The sequence below is a fragment of the Euleptes europaea genome, chromosome 1 (assembly GCF_029931775.1).
Source record: "Euleptes europaea isolate rEulEur1 chromosome 1, rEulEur1.hap1, whole genome shotgun sequence".
NCBI classification, from domain to species: domain Eukaryota; kingdom Metazoa; phylum Chordata; class Lepidosauria; order Squamata; family Sphaerodactylidae; genus Euleptes; species Euleptes europaea.
The window spans coordinates 175,654,065-175,668,352 of record NC_079312.1 but is presented as its reverse complement, the minus strand read 5'-3'; the positions used below and the strand labels follow the sequence as shown (position 1 = coordinate 175,668,352).

General features: G+C 50.9%; 1 protein-coding gene across 1 annotated transcript; it reads right to left on the bottom strand.

Annotated features, from left to right (window-relative positions):
* Positions 1-174: 174 nt before the first annotated feature.
* GPKOW (G-patch domain and KOW motifs) lies at positions 175-13,687 on the bottom strand. The gene is made up of 11 exons (XM_056864448.1): positions 13,494-13,687; positions 10,271-10,416; positions 9,255-9,394; positions 9,034-9,140; positions 8,065-8,275; positions 7,098-7,230; positions 6,858-6,993; positions 4,943-5,081; positions 2,970-3,039; positions 2,069-2,154; positions 175-306 (listed from the first exon to the last, which is right to left on the bottom strand). Exons 1-11 carry the CDS (start codon positions 13,685-13,687, stop codon positions 175-177), a joined length of 1,494 nt encoding a protein of 497 aa, XP_056720426.1.
* Between the last annotated feature and the right edge of the window lie 601 nt (positions 13,688-14,288).

Sequence of the window (14,288 nt, the reverse complement as noted above, 5' to 3'; positions counted from 1 at the left end):
CGTTCAGGTGCCCGGCCTGCAGAGGAGGCAGCGGCACCCCCTGCTTCCTCGAGGGCGCTCGGCTTTTCCCGTGCCACGAGAGACGAGTTAACGGGGGGGGGATTGTCCTTGGCCATCGAGGAAGGGGGCTTTGGGGAGGTGAGGATTTGGTGCGTTCCGGAGGGCCAGCGACGCTCAGTCGTCCTCCGTTCCGCCAACGTAGTGGCAGACGGCGTCATACTCCAGAGTCAGCAGCTTATCTTCATCCTGCTGCAGCTGCACCACTGCGCAGCTTTGGTCCTTGTTTCGACGCAGAATGCGGCCCACCTAAGGGGGGTGAAGAACAGAGAGAGAGATAAGAATAATACGCTCCCCAGAGATTGCAAGAAGGGGTTTTTTTGTGGGGGAGGGGGACATACGTATATGGATTTAACACATTGTTCCTTCTGTGCACATTCTAACCAACACAGGAAGACACAGTTCTTGGACCCATCCGCCCCTCTTTATATTTTCAAGTTTCTAGCCTTTACGATTAACATGTGAATATCCAAGTACCAAAAAAAACCCCTCTATACTAACTATTAAGAGCCCCGTGGCACAGAGTGGTAAGCTGCAGTCCTGCAGTCCAAGCTCTGCTCACGACCCGAGTTCGATCCCAATGGAAGCTGGGTTCAGTTAGTCGGCTCGAGATCGACTCAGCCTTCCATCCTTCCGAGGTCGGTAAAATGAGTACCCAGCTATCTGGGGGTAAAGGGAAGTTGACTAGGGAAGGCAATGGCAAACCACCCCGTAAACAAAGTCTGCCTTGGAAACGTCGGGATGTGACGTCACCCCATGGGGTCAGGAATGACCCGGTGCTTGCACAGGGGACCTTTAGCTTTTTTTAAATAGTAACTATTACGGACATAAATTCAGTATAGGCGGCCACACAGTTATCTAATCGTATTAATGTATGCTTTATAAACAGTAGCCCTATGATTCCGACAAATATTACTCAACAAACTCCGACTGAAGGAGTCTTATTCACCACACATTGTTCACAATGTTCATCTATATATAGCCCTTAAATTAAGCTTGCTGTTAAGTGTACTTGTCAGCTGTAGGAAAAACTTCATAAACTCATGATGGCGGTCTTCAAAGGTCTTCTCCAGTAATTCTACTGTTTCATAAACTTCTGCAGCGTAACTCACATTAGCCTATTCCACAGCGCAGCCAATAAAATCTCCAATAGCCAATCAGGAGGCCTGATGGGCAAAAGCCCTACCTGGCCCCACCCACATCCTAAAAACACTTGGCGGGCACCAGAAAAGGTGTTGGCGGGCACCAGAAAAGGTGTTGGCGGGCACCAGAAAAGGTGTTGGCGGGCACCTGGGTGCCCACAGACACCGCTTTGAGGACCCCCAGATCTAGTTCTTGACCCACACATATAAATCCTTGACCCTCCTATAAACCAATCTGTGCAGAAAAGAGCAACCAAAATGATCAGGGGGGTCTAGAGCAACCACCCTATGAGGAGCGGTTAAAACGCTTAGGGCTGTTTAGCTTGGAAAGAAGGCGGCTGAGGGGAGACATGATAGAGGTCTATAAAATTATGCATGATATGGAGAGAGTGGACAGGGAGAAGCTTTTCTCCCTCTCTCATACCAGAACGTGGGGGCATCCACTGAAGCTGGAGGGTGAGAGATTCAAAACAGATAAAAGGAAGTATTTCCTCACACCATGCTCAGATAACCTGTGGAACTCCCTGCCCCAGGATGTGGTAATGGCTGCCCACTTCGAAGGCTTGAAGAAGGGAGTGGACATGTTCATGGAGGAGAGGGGTATTCATGGCTACTAGTAAAAATGGATACTAGTCATGATGAATACCTATTCTCTCCAGGATCAGAGGAGCATGCCTGTTATATTAGGTGCCATGGAACACAAGCAGGAGGATGCTGCTGCAGTCGTCTTGCTTGTGGGCTTCTTTGAGGCCCCTGGTTGGCCACTGTGAGAACAGACTGCTGGACTTGACGGGCCTTGGTCTGATCCAGCAGGGCTCTTCTTATGTTCTTATCTACTCTGGTGTTGACTCATTCTTCTTTTGACTCACCTGGCCAGCCTGCTCCCCCAGCACCACCATCACCCAGTCTGAATCACCCCGAGGAATCACCGTCTCCAGCATGGACTCCTGGATACCTGCAGGGGAGAAAGCGGGACCAGCTCAGCCCTCAGAAGAAGATTTTCTCTACCTTTCAAGGAGAATCAAACCGGCTTGCAATCTCCTTCCCTTCCTCTCCCCACAACAGGTACCTAGTGAGGTGGGTTGGGCTGAGAGAGATCGGAGAGAATTGTCACCCAGCCGGCTTCGTTTGGAGGAATGGGGAATCAAACCCAGTTCTACCGGTTTAGAGTCCGCCGCTCTTGACCACTACACCCCACTTCGCTCCATCTGAGCAACCAAAGCTTTAATGACACTTTTGAGGCCATTTTTGGCTGTAAAATGGCTTTGTAACCAGGAACGAAAAAGAAAATATTTCAAAAAGCCCTTTCCTCCCTGCATAAGCTCTTATACTTCCTTCAGTCTCTCAAAGCACAGGTTTTAGCACAATGCAAAACTAAAAAATTCAACCGTCAAGTCGCTTTACAGGTCGAAAGGCAAATTGAGCAAGTTCTAAAAATACTGGGCATTATTAAAACCATACAAAAATGCCCATTAAAAAAAAAACACAAGCTTTACTATGCTTTCTAAAGTCAGCTTGAAGAGATCCTTGGTTTCCTAGGTGCTACACACACAAGAGCACTGACTTGCCTACTGGGCAAGACAAAACAATGCCCTTCAGTTTCTCGGAGCACATTCCCTTGAAACGGGGGACATTTTCTGGCTGAACCGGCTCCACCTTGCCCAGGGAAAACCACCCCCTCTCGCCACCAGATCAGCTTTCTGACATAAACCAACAAGGACAGCTTCTCAGTCCAAGGGCAGGGCAGAGAAGAGGCCGCAGCACGCTCACCATCCAAGATTCGGCCCTCTTCCGACCGGCATACACAGGTATCGGGCTTGAGGACGTCTTCGATGACCATCTGGGGGGAAAACCAGAAGAGCAGAGCCCGAATATATGTGAGTCTTTGATATCACGCTAGTCCACCTCACTGAACTGGCCCCTCCCGCACTTTCCCTGGCTGAAGGGAACAGCGACCTTCCATAAGAGAAGTTGGTTTTTATATGCCGGTTTTCTCTACCTTTTAAGGAGAATCAAACTGGCTTACAATCACCTTCCCTTCCCCTCCCCACAACAGACACCTTGGGAGGTAGGTGGGGGCTGAGAGAGTTCGGAGAGAGCTATGACTAGCCTGAAGCAGATCATTTACCCTATTTAGTGGCAATGATTCTAGATTTTATATCTCGCTAAAAGATATGCTGCCCTGACCTGGATGGCCCAGGCTAGCCTGATCTCGTCAGATCTCAAGAAGCTAAGCAGGGTCAGCCCTGGTTAGTATTTGGATGGGAGACCACCAAGGAAGTCCAGGGTTGCTGTGCACAGGAAGGCACTGGCAAACCACCTCTGTTAGTCTCTTGCCAAGAAAACCCCAAAAGGGGTCGCCATAAGTCAGCTGCGACTTGACGGCACTTTACACACACAAAAGATATGTTACCTTGCTTAACCTGCCACATCAGGTTAAGATACAACTTTTAATTGTATTATAATTCTTTTTATTGTTGGTGCTTCAAAATTATTAAGTAAAAGTACAAAACACAATGGAATATATGAAATATATGAGTAAGATTACATGGAAAAAACCTAACAATCTGAATACATCATTTGAAAAGTCAAAGTTACATGCCCATTTAGCATGCCATATTGTCAGGGTTTCAGCAACTCGTAGCATTCCAGTAGCATAAACTTCACTCCAGACATTGCAGAGAGTTTAAAGTTTATTTCAGAGAAGCATACGAGATCAGTATCCTTGAAAAATTCAACGACAGAATAGCAAGGCAAAGACAAGACACAGCATATATAGAACATACGAAGAATTAATTACAAGTAGACTTTGAAATGCAAAAACATCAAGTTTCTTTGAAGCTTCCACAAGGTGTTAGGAATGACACTAGGAAAGTCGATCTCTGGTTTACAACGGGAAGGCTTTGAAGTGGAGGTGTTAGTTCCCAGTCTCCGTCCCTTTTCCCATGGGATTGGAAAAGGGGGGGGGGAATGAGCACGGAGCTTATTCATCCCGGGTCCGACTGGGTGCCCTCACTGACACATATCGGAAAACTCTCTTACAGACATGATTGGACAGCATGTCTGACAAAGAGTCTTCAACCTCTTACAATATTGTCTCTTTATATACTCTTCCATAGTTCAATTGTTATGAGAACATAGATCACCCAGCTGGCTTCATGTGTAAAGTAAAGGTCCCCTGTGCAAGCACCAGGTCATTCCTGACCCATGAGGTGAGGTCACATCCCGACGTTTACTAGGCAGACTTTGTTTGCGGGGTGATTTGCTAGTGCCTTCCCCAGTCATCTTCCCGTTACTCCCAGAAAGCTGGGTCCTCATTTCACCGACCTCGGAAGGATGGAAGGCTGAGTCAACCTTGAGCAGGCTACCTGAAACCATCTTCCGTCGGGATCAAACTCAGGTCGTGAGCAGAGCTTGGACTGCAGGACTGCAGCTTACCACTCTGCACCACAGGGAGTGGGGAAACCAACCGGGTTCACCAGATTACCCTCCACCGCTCATGTGGAGGAGCGGGGAATCAAATCCGGTTCTCCAAATTCGAGTCCACTGCTCTTAACCACACCAACATTGGCCAGATATAGGATAAGTTGCTTAGGGCAGATTAAGTGGCAGGTTGCTGTTAGCTAGACTTTTATTATGAGTTTTGATTGTTGTTCTAAATGCCACTGGGTATTGTTTTGTGAGCTGGTTCAAACCCTTTTGGGGAGGGGGGGTCCACAATTCAAATGTTTTAAAATACGTACTTTTGTATTGTAGTATTTGCCCCCCTTGTAGAGCTTATCCACAAAGCGGACTCGCAGGTCTCGCCGCAACCAGTGCGGCCCTTTGGACGAGGAATGGCCGCCGGTGCCTGTCTTGCTGTGCTTTCCCGAGCATTCGTCTCTGTGGGCAAAAGACATGCACGTATCACTGGGACCACTTCTTTTGGTCCCAGTTGTCCGGATCAGTGTCCACCGCTCCAAACCACCACTCTTAACCACTACACCACGCTGACTAAATGTAGAGGGAAGCTTCATGTATAAATGTTGGGGAGGGGACCGTGGCTCAGTGGTAGAGCATCTGCTTGGCATGCAGAAGGTCCCAAGTTCAATCTTCGGCACCTCCAGTTAAAGGGACCGGGCAAGTAGGTGATGTGAGAGACCTCTGCCTGAGACACTGGAGAGCTGCTGCAGGTCTGAGTAGACAATACTGATTTTGATGGACCAAAGGCCTGATTCAGTAGAAGGCAGCTTCATGTGTTGGGGAGGGCCAAAATCTACTAGGGCCAAAATCACCTGGGGATGTGGCTCAGCGGCAGAGCATCTGCTTGGCATGCAGAAGGTCCCAGGTTCAATCCCCAGCATCTCCAGTTAAAGGAAACAGGCAAGTAGGAGCTGTAGAGAGCTATACACGAGACCCTGAAGATGCTGCCAGTCTGAGTCGGACAGCCTCTTTGAGCCAACCTCTTTGCGCCTGTGGGCATCGTTGGAGTTCTGATAAGGCACAGTGGTTACAGCCACAAAACAGCTGCCCAAGGAAGCACAGCCAGCCACAAAAAGGCTGCCGCAGCTTACTATCATTCTGACAGAGAAGATCCTTGCGCTGTGGTGGCCGCTGCCGCCAAAGCAATGCTTTTAAAAATGGGCATAGCCTGCCAAATCTTCAAGGGCCAATCAGAACCAAAAGCCCCATTTGCCCCCATCCACTTTCTAAAAAATACTTCTTGGGCACCTGGAAAGGTGTTGGCGGGCGCTACGGTGCCCACGGGTAGCACACTGGGAACTCTGAAGTAGACATAAGAACACAAGAAAAGCCCTGCTGGATCAGACCTAGGTCCATCAAGTCCAGCAGTCTGTTCAAACAGTGGCCAACCAGGTGCCTCTAGGAAGCCCACAAGCATGACAACTACAGCAGAAGCATCCTGCCTGTGTTCCACAGCATCTAAGATAACAGGCACACTCCGCTGAGACAGAAGAAAATAGGCATGGATCATTTGGACTAGTATCCATTTGGACTAGTAGCCATGGATAGCCCCATCCTTCATAAGAACATAAGGAAAGCCCTGCTGGATCAGACCAAGGCCCATTAAGTCTAGCAGTCTGTTCACACAGTGGCCAACCAGGGGCTTCTAGAAAGCTGATGAACATAATGACTGAGGCAGCATTATCCTGCCTGTGTTCCAAAGCACCTAATACAATAGGTACGCTCCTCTGATCCTGGAGAGGACAGGTATGTATCATGGCTCATATCCATTTTTACTAGTAGCCATGAATACCCCTCTCCTCCCTGAACATGTCCACTCCCCTCTTCAAGCCCTCCAAGTTGACAGCTATCACCACATCCCGGGGCAGGGAGTTCCATAATTTCACTATGCGGTGTGAAGAAATATTTCCATTTATCTGTTTTGAATCTCTCACCCTCCAGCTTCAGATGACCCCACATTCTGGCAATATGAAGGAGAAAAGCTTCTCCCTGCCCACTCTCTCCACACCATGCATAATTTTATAGACCATTATCATGTCTCCCCTTAACCACCTTCTTTCCAAGCTAAACAGCCCTAAGCGTTTTAACCATTCTTCACAGACAATATGGACTATCATGAACTGATGGTCTGATTCAGCAAAAGGCAGACTTGCCTTAGACTCCTTTCCCCTCCTTTCCCCTTCCCTGAGATGCTACCTTTCAGCCTCCGGGGGGTGCTTCCTCTTCTTGTTTCTCTCCTCCTTTTTGTCTGGTGCAGCCCCGCTCTCCGGGTCATGCTTGGCCCCGTTCCTCTGTTCGGCCTCTTTCTCTTTGTGGGCCTTGCTGAGGCGGCCTGCAGCGGGAGAACCCGAAAACCCCAGCTGGAATCAAAACGTTCTGTGACGGGTGGAAAGGAGGGAGAGAGAGTTACAGGGGGGAAAGGGAGCCTGAACTCACTGAGGTCTTTGGCAAACTTGTCGTATTCCTTCTGGGCCACAGGGCGAACTCCGTGCTGGCTCACGGTCACAATCTTGCCACCGATGGCCAGCTTCACCATGATGCGAGCGTTGTCGGCATCCGTGCCTTCAATCTGGGAATGAGAGGGAACAGGGCCCGGCAACGGTTATGTCAGGGGTGTGTGTGTGAAAAGTCACAAAGTTGGATCCAGCACAACACAGGCACAGCTATCCCTGCCCCCAGAAGAAGAAGGTTGTTTTTTATATGCCGACTTTCTCCATCACTTAAGGAAGACTCAAGGCGGCTTACAGTCACCTTCCCTTCCCCTCCCCACAACAGACACCCTGCGAGGTAGGTGGGGCTGAGAGAGCTCTAAGAGAGCTGTGACTAGCCCAAAGTCACCCAAAGTCACCCAAAGTCTTCATGCGGAGAAGTGGGGAAACCAACCCGGTTCACAAGATTAGCCTCCACCATTCATGTGGAGGAGCGGGGAATCAAACCTGGTTCTCCAGATCAGAGTCCGCCACTCCTAACCACTGCTCTCAACCACTACACCACGCTGGCTCTCCCACTCCGTTCCGCAAATCACAATCTTCGGGTGCTCCCTGGCCCAAAACCTATCCGACTGTCCTTAACCAGGGCCAGCACCCACCACAATTACGCAGAGCCCGCAAGATGGAGAAGTTCCACCAGGTTTATCATTGGTTCTCTTAGCTGGCCTCCCCTTTCCCCTCCCCTCTTCCCCCCTTCCTTTCCCTCTTTCTCTTCCTCCTATTTCTTCCCTCCCTCCCCTTTCTCCCCTTCCCCCCCCCGTTCCTTTCCCTACTTGTTTTCCCCCTAATCCTATCTTATTTATTTCGATTTCTATCCCACCCTCGCTCCCCGGCCAAGGCACTAGCTACTCGTCAGCAGCCAGCAGGCTACCAGCTGGAGACCCCCACTCCCCCGGTCTGAGACAACAGCTCACCTTTCCATAGAGCTCCTTGTGGGGCCCGGCCTCAATGAAAACGGCCCCTCCCGTCACCAGCCCCAATGGTTCGTCTTGGCTTTTTGACTGTTCCTCGCCCGGCTTCGGGGGGCGCCGGGGCCCGGATGGCTGCAAATCCTGGGCCGCTGAGCGGTCAGCTCCGAGGCCCAGACCCTTGGGCCGAAGACGGTTCTCCGGCGGCTTCACATCCCTAGTGTGGTGGGAGGTGAGAAGAGCAAGAGATGGGACCAAGGAACAACTGCACCGCCCCCTGACACTCTTTAGTTTAAAAAAGAATAAACCCCGGCATTCCTAGTAGGGAGATACTCATGTACCCCTAGGGTTGCCAACCTCCAAGTACTAGCAGGAGAGCTCCGGCTATTACAACTGATCTCCACCCGATAGAGATCAGTTCTCCTGAAGAAAATGGCCGCTTTGGCAATTGGACTCTATGGCACTGAAGTCCCTCCCCAAACCCCGCCCTCCTCAGGCTCCGCCCAAAAAACCTCCCACCAGTAGGGAAGAGGGACCTGGCAACCCTATGAACCCCCCATTCTCAACGGCCCTTTATGCATGGTAAATTTTGATGCTCCCTCAAAGCTCTTTTTAAAAATGCCTATTCAAGGTCCCCTACGCAAAAGGAGACATTCCGCTCCCCCCACTCGCCTGCTCCTTCGTTCCTGTTTGCATAGCCATTAGCATGTGCACAGCTCACGCGCCGCTCTTAAGTAATGCAAAGCAGGTATGTGGGGCAATTCAGCCTAGAAGGAGCTGATAATTACCATGCATGAACGGCCAACGTGTTTGTCCTTGCCAATCGAATGCAGTTGAAACCGTTCAGCACGTGCTATTGTATTGTTCATTTTAGAAGGACATACTCAAGGTCAGGACATTTACAGATATACAGAGAAAAGCATATATAAAGACATACAGATAAAAACACCCCCTCCAGCCCCTGGAGACACTCACTGCTTGAAGGTCCGCCCGATGCCCTCACCAGCCTTCCACCCCATGCCCTTCAGCATGGCGATACCGTAGGCATCGACTGGCACTTCTTCGTAGTCTGCCTCCGTTGACTACCAACGAGTAGAATAAAAAGGGAAAGGGGAGGGGGAAGGACAGGTGTTAAAGAAAGTCTCACAGCCAGGAAATGGGATGGCAATTTCTCCCTGATGCGTTGCTCCTCTTACCGATTCCGGGCGGAGGCTGACGTCCACCTTCTCGCCGTCCTCGTATCCGTCGGGGACGCGATTCTGCATGAGGAGGGGGATGGCGAATGCGGGGTCAACCTTGCTGCCGCTCTCCCATTGCTCCTGCGACTTCTTGGATTCTGAAGGTGATGAGAACAAAGGTGTCTGAAAGCATTCGGCCACAGAGCGAAGCATTACTCACGAAGTCGGCGGGAGAGGCATTCTGCACACTGGCTTGTAAGATAAGAACATAAGAAAGGCCCTGCTGGATCAGACCAAAGTCCATCAAGTCCAGCAGTCTGTTTATATGGTGGCCAACCACCTGCCTCTAGGAAGCCCATTAAGAGGCATCTGGTTGGCCATTCTGTGAAGAGACTGCTGGACTTGATGGACCTTGGTCTGACCCAGCAGGGCTTTCCTTATGTTCTTATGGAGGATGATGCTATCCATGGCTACTAGTCCAAATGGATACCAGTCATGATGCACACCAATTCTCTCTAGGATCAGAGGAGCAGGCCTATCATATTAGGTGCTGTGGAATGCAGGCAGGACAATGCTGCTGCAGTCATCTTGTTTGTGGGCTTCCTGGAGGCCCCTGGTTGGCCACTGTGTGAGCAGACTGCTGGACTTGATGGGACTTGGTCTGATCCAGCAGGGCTTTCCTTATGCTCTTATGGAGGATGGGGCTATCCATGGCTACTAGTTCAAATGGATATAGTCATGGTGCATGCCTATTATCTCTAGGATCAGAGGAGGGTGCCTATTATATTAGGTGCTGTGGAACATAGGCAGGATAATGCTGCTGCAGTCATCCTGTTTGTGGGCTTCCTGGAGGCCCCTGTGCGAACAGACTGCTGGACTTGATGGGCCTAGGTCTGATCCAGCAGGGCCTTTCTTATGTTTGCTTACCAAACTACCATCAAGACAAATGGACAAAGAAAAGCTTCCTGCCTTGGCCCATCTGAGTGGAAGTGTCTGTCAATCTACAGAAGAGGAGGAGGAGGGTCTATGTTTACCTTCAATGAGCTCTCTGACTGCTTGGGCTTCAACCCCATCACTCCCCTTCAGGTCCTGGAGGGGCGCTGGGTCTGCTGGCTTCTTCCACTGGTTCTTCTGAATCAGGGGGATCACAAGCTCTTTGGGCTGTGGGGCCGGCCGTACGCTGCAAAGGAACAGAAGGCACATGTGTTACACTCTGCCGGCGTGGCTCATCTACTGGCACTCAGAACTTGATGGTTCACTACGAAGCTCAAGCTGTGCCCATTCATGCAACTGTTGTCACTGTTACATGGAGGGCAGCAGAAAGAAAGAAAAAGGGAATTCAAAGAAAACCACGGCGAACAGAATATGCTTGCAGGGCCTGGGCCCAAGATTTCTGATGCAGTAACTGCTCATTCAGACATTCTGCAGTATCAGAAACACATACTGGTTTTGAAATGTTGCTAACATTTTCTGCCCTGATCCAGATGGCCCAGGCAAGCCCAATCTCATCAGATCTCAGAAACTAAGCTGGGTCAACCGTGGTCAATACTTGGATGGGAGACTGCCAAGGAAGTCCTGGGTTGCCATGCAGAGGAAAGCAATGGCAAACTACTGCTGTTTGCCTCTGTCCTTACCTGGATGGCCCAGGCTAGCCCGATATTGTCAGATCTCAGAAGCTAAGCAGGGTCAACTCTGGTTAGTACATGGATGGGAGACTACCAAGGAAGACCTGGGTCACTATGCAGAGGCAGGCAATGGTAAACCCCTTCTGATCGTATCTTGCCTTGGAAACCCTCCTGAAGGGATTGCCATGACTTGGCTGCAACCTGACAGCACTTTACACACAAATTTTTCCGAAAACATTTTTTAATCCAATTGATAAATCTCGGAAGTGACTGGTCTAGAGAGGCACAGTCCTGGGCAACGGAGCCTGCAATCCTACACACACTTCCATGGGAGTAAGCCCTACTGAACTCAAGCAGAATTTAGGTCTGAGTAAAGAGGACCACGCTGCACCAGATGAATGCCCTGAATCAGAACTGCTCCTGCCATTTGTTGCAAGCAGCTAACAGCGCTCCACTCCTAGAAAGCCAAGTAGCCACCCTACTGAACTCAAGCAGAATTTAGGTCTGAGTAAAGAGGACAGCGCTGCACCAGATGAATGCCCTGAATCAGAACTGCTCCTGCTGCCATTTGTTGCAAGCAGCTAACAGTGCTCCACTCCTAGAAAGCCAAGTAGCCACCCTTCACTGCAGAAACTCACACTGCCAAAGAATGCTTCTTCCTTCCACTATTACCTCACTGCTTCTCTCTCACTGAATCACTCAGTCTCAACCTGGCCTACCTCACAGGGTTACTGTGCAGATACAATGCAAACACGCAGGACGTGCCAACTGCCTTGGAGGAACAACTTAAAATGCACTAAAAACTTTGGAAACGGAGACTGTAAACCTCTCAGGATGGCCTTCTCTAGGTCTCCCGCGCATCAAGAAATAGCGGCTAGCTGCAGGCTGAAATGGGCTATCTCATACGGTGGCTACAACACGTACAGAGCTGGCCACCAAAACAACAGCTGTAAGAGAGACAAGCAACTGCAGTGCAAAATTAGAATGAGGCCCTCAGCTCACAGTCCCACAACAGTCACCCCACAATTAATTTTTTTAGCCATTAGCATTTTGATTTGGAATTTCAAACAAATAATGTGAAAGGCATTATTTCTTTGAAATTACTGAGGATGTATACTCCACCTGAAGCTTACAAGAGCTCAGGTTTTTGAACACATGAAGCTGCCTTCTACTGAATCAGACCCTCAGTCCGTCAAAGTCAGTATTGCCTACTCAGAGCGGCTGTAGCTCTCCCGTGTCACAGGCTGAGGTCTTTCCCATCACCTACTGCTTTTTAACTGGAGATGCCAGGGATTGAACCTGGGACCTTCCGCAAGCAAAGCAGAGGCTCTTCCTCTTGAGCCACGGCCCCTCTTCTCTCAAAAGAGCCTTGCTAGATCAGACCAAGGGTCTGCTAACCTAGCTCATGTGAACACATGAACCTGCCTTATACTGAATGAGACCCTTGGTCCATCAAAGCCAGTATTGTCTACTCAGACCGGCAGCGGCTCTCCAGGGTCTCAGGCAGGGGCCTTTCATATCGCCTATTTGCCTAGCCCCTTTAACTGGAGATGCCGGGGATTGAACCTGGGACCTTCTGCATGCCAGGCAGATGCTCTAACACTAAGCCACGGCCCCTGCCTCTCCAAGGCTCTCCAGGGTCTCAGGCAGAAGTCTTTCACATCACCTGCTTGCCCAGTCCCTTTAACTGGAGATGCCGGGGATTGAACCTGGGACCTTCTGCATGCCAAGCAGAGGCACTACCACTGAGCCACGGCCCCTCTCCATGGCTCTCAGGCAGGGGTCTTTCCCATTACCTACTTGCCCAGTCCCTTTAACTGGAGATGCCGGGGATTGAACCTGGGACCTTCTGCATGCCAAGCAGAGGCACTACCACTGAGCCACGGCCCCTCTCCATGGCTCTCAGGCAGGGGTCTTTCCCATTACCTACTTGCCCAGTCCCTTTAACTGGAGATGCCGGGGATTGAACCTGGGACCTTCTGCATGCCAAGCAGAGGCACTACCACTGAGCCACGGCCCCTCTCCATGGCTCTCAGGCAGGGGTCTTTCCCATTACCTACTTGCCCAGTCCCTTTAACTGGAGATGCCGGGGATTGAACCTGGGACCCTCTGCATGCCAAGCAGATGCTCTAACACTAAGCCACGGCCCCTCCCTCTCCAAGGCTCTCCAGGGTCTCAGGCAGGGGTCTTTCACATCACTTGCTTGCCCAGTCCTTTTAACTGGAGATGCCGGGGATTGAACCTGGGACCTTCTGCATGCCAGGCAGATGCTCTACCACTGAGCCACAGCCCTCCCCATGATGGAGCCAGTGCGGTGTAGTGGTTAAGTGTGGCAGACTAGGATCTGGAAGACCAGGTTCGAATCCCCACTCATGCCACGGAAGCTCGCTGGGTGACCAGTCACACTCTCTCAGCCCGTCCTACCTCTCAGGGTTGTTATGAGGATAAAACGGAGGAGAGGAGAATGCTGTGAGCCGCTTTGGGTCCCCATTGCGAACAAAGGGTATGCGTTAATTAAACCAATACGTCCTTGTTGGCGTTCCTGGCGCCCCTGGCCTCTTCACTTTAGCCCAGCGCCACAGGTGACCTGTCGGCTGCCCCTTCGAGCGCATGCGCGACACCCCCTCCATACCTTTGCAGCTCCCGCCCCTCAACGGCGCGCAGGAAATCGGTTTCCTGTTTATCTTCTCCGCCGCTTTGCCCCGTCACGGCGAGAAGCCGCCTCCTCCCGGTGGTCCGGGTGAAGCTGAACGACACCGGAGCCGCCGAGGTCCCCGCGGTCTTCTTCTCAGCACCCTCCGTTTCGGCCGCCCCAACCTCCGCCATCTTTTTTCTTCCCCCCCCCCCACTAGGCTGTCACATCCGCGTCCCGTCTCGACTTCCGTCCACGCCGTCCAGTAGCATCCTGGGAAATGCAGTGCTGAAGCCCCGCTACCCGCGTTGGCTTTCGAACGCCGACGAAATCAAAATGACTACAACTCCCAGGGGGCACGGCGAAAGAAGCTGCGTATTAGCCGGGCGAAGCAGAAAACACTACAGCGCCCTGATTCGGCGCAAGCGTAGTAAGGGAAAGAAAAAACAGACTTCCGGTTCACGCCGTCGTTCCAAAACGTTTTTGCGCATGCGTTCTGGAGAGCCTCGTTGAACTGATTATATTGCGACCTATGTCGCTCAATACCGTCCGGGAGGAAGCGGATGGTAGTGCGCATGCGCCCCGGCTCGGCTGGTGAAATCGCGCATGCGCCGTGGCTTGATGCTTTGGGATGTGATCGCAGGTCCCTAAAGGGTTCCGTAGCTGCTTTAAATGGCTCTTTTTGTTGTTAATAATTGTTAATACTGCGTGATTCCTTTTATAGAGAGTAGTTTTTCATTCCATGACAGGCAGGAACTCTATTGCATGCCTTGTTCCATGATTGCATATGGGGGC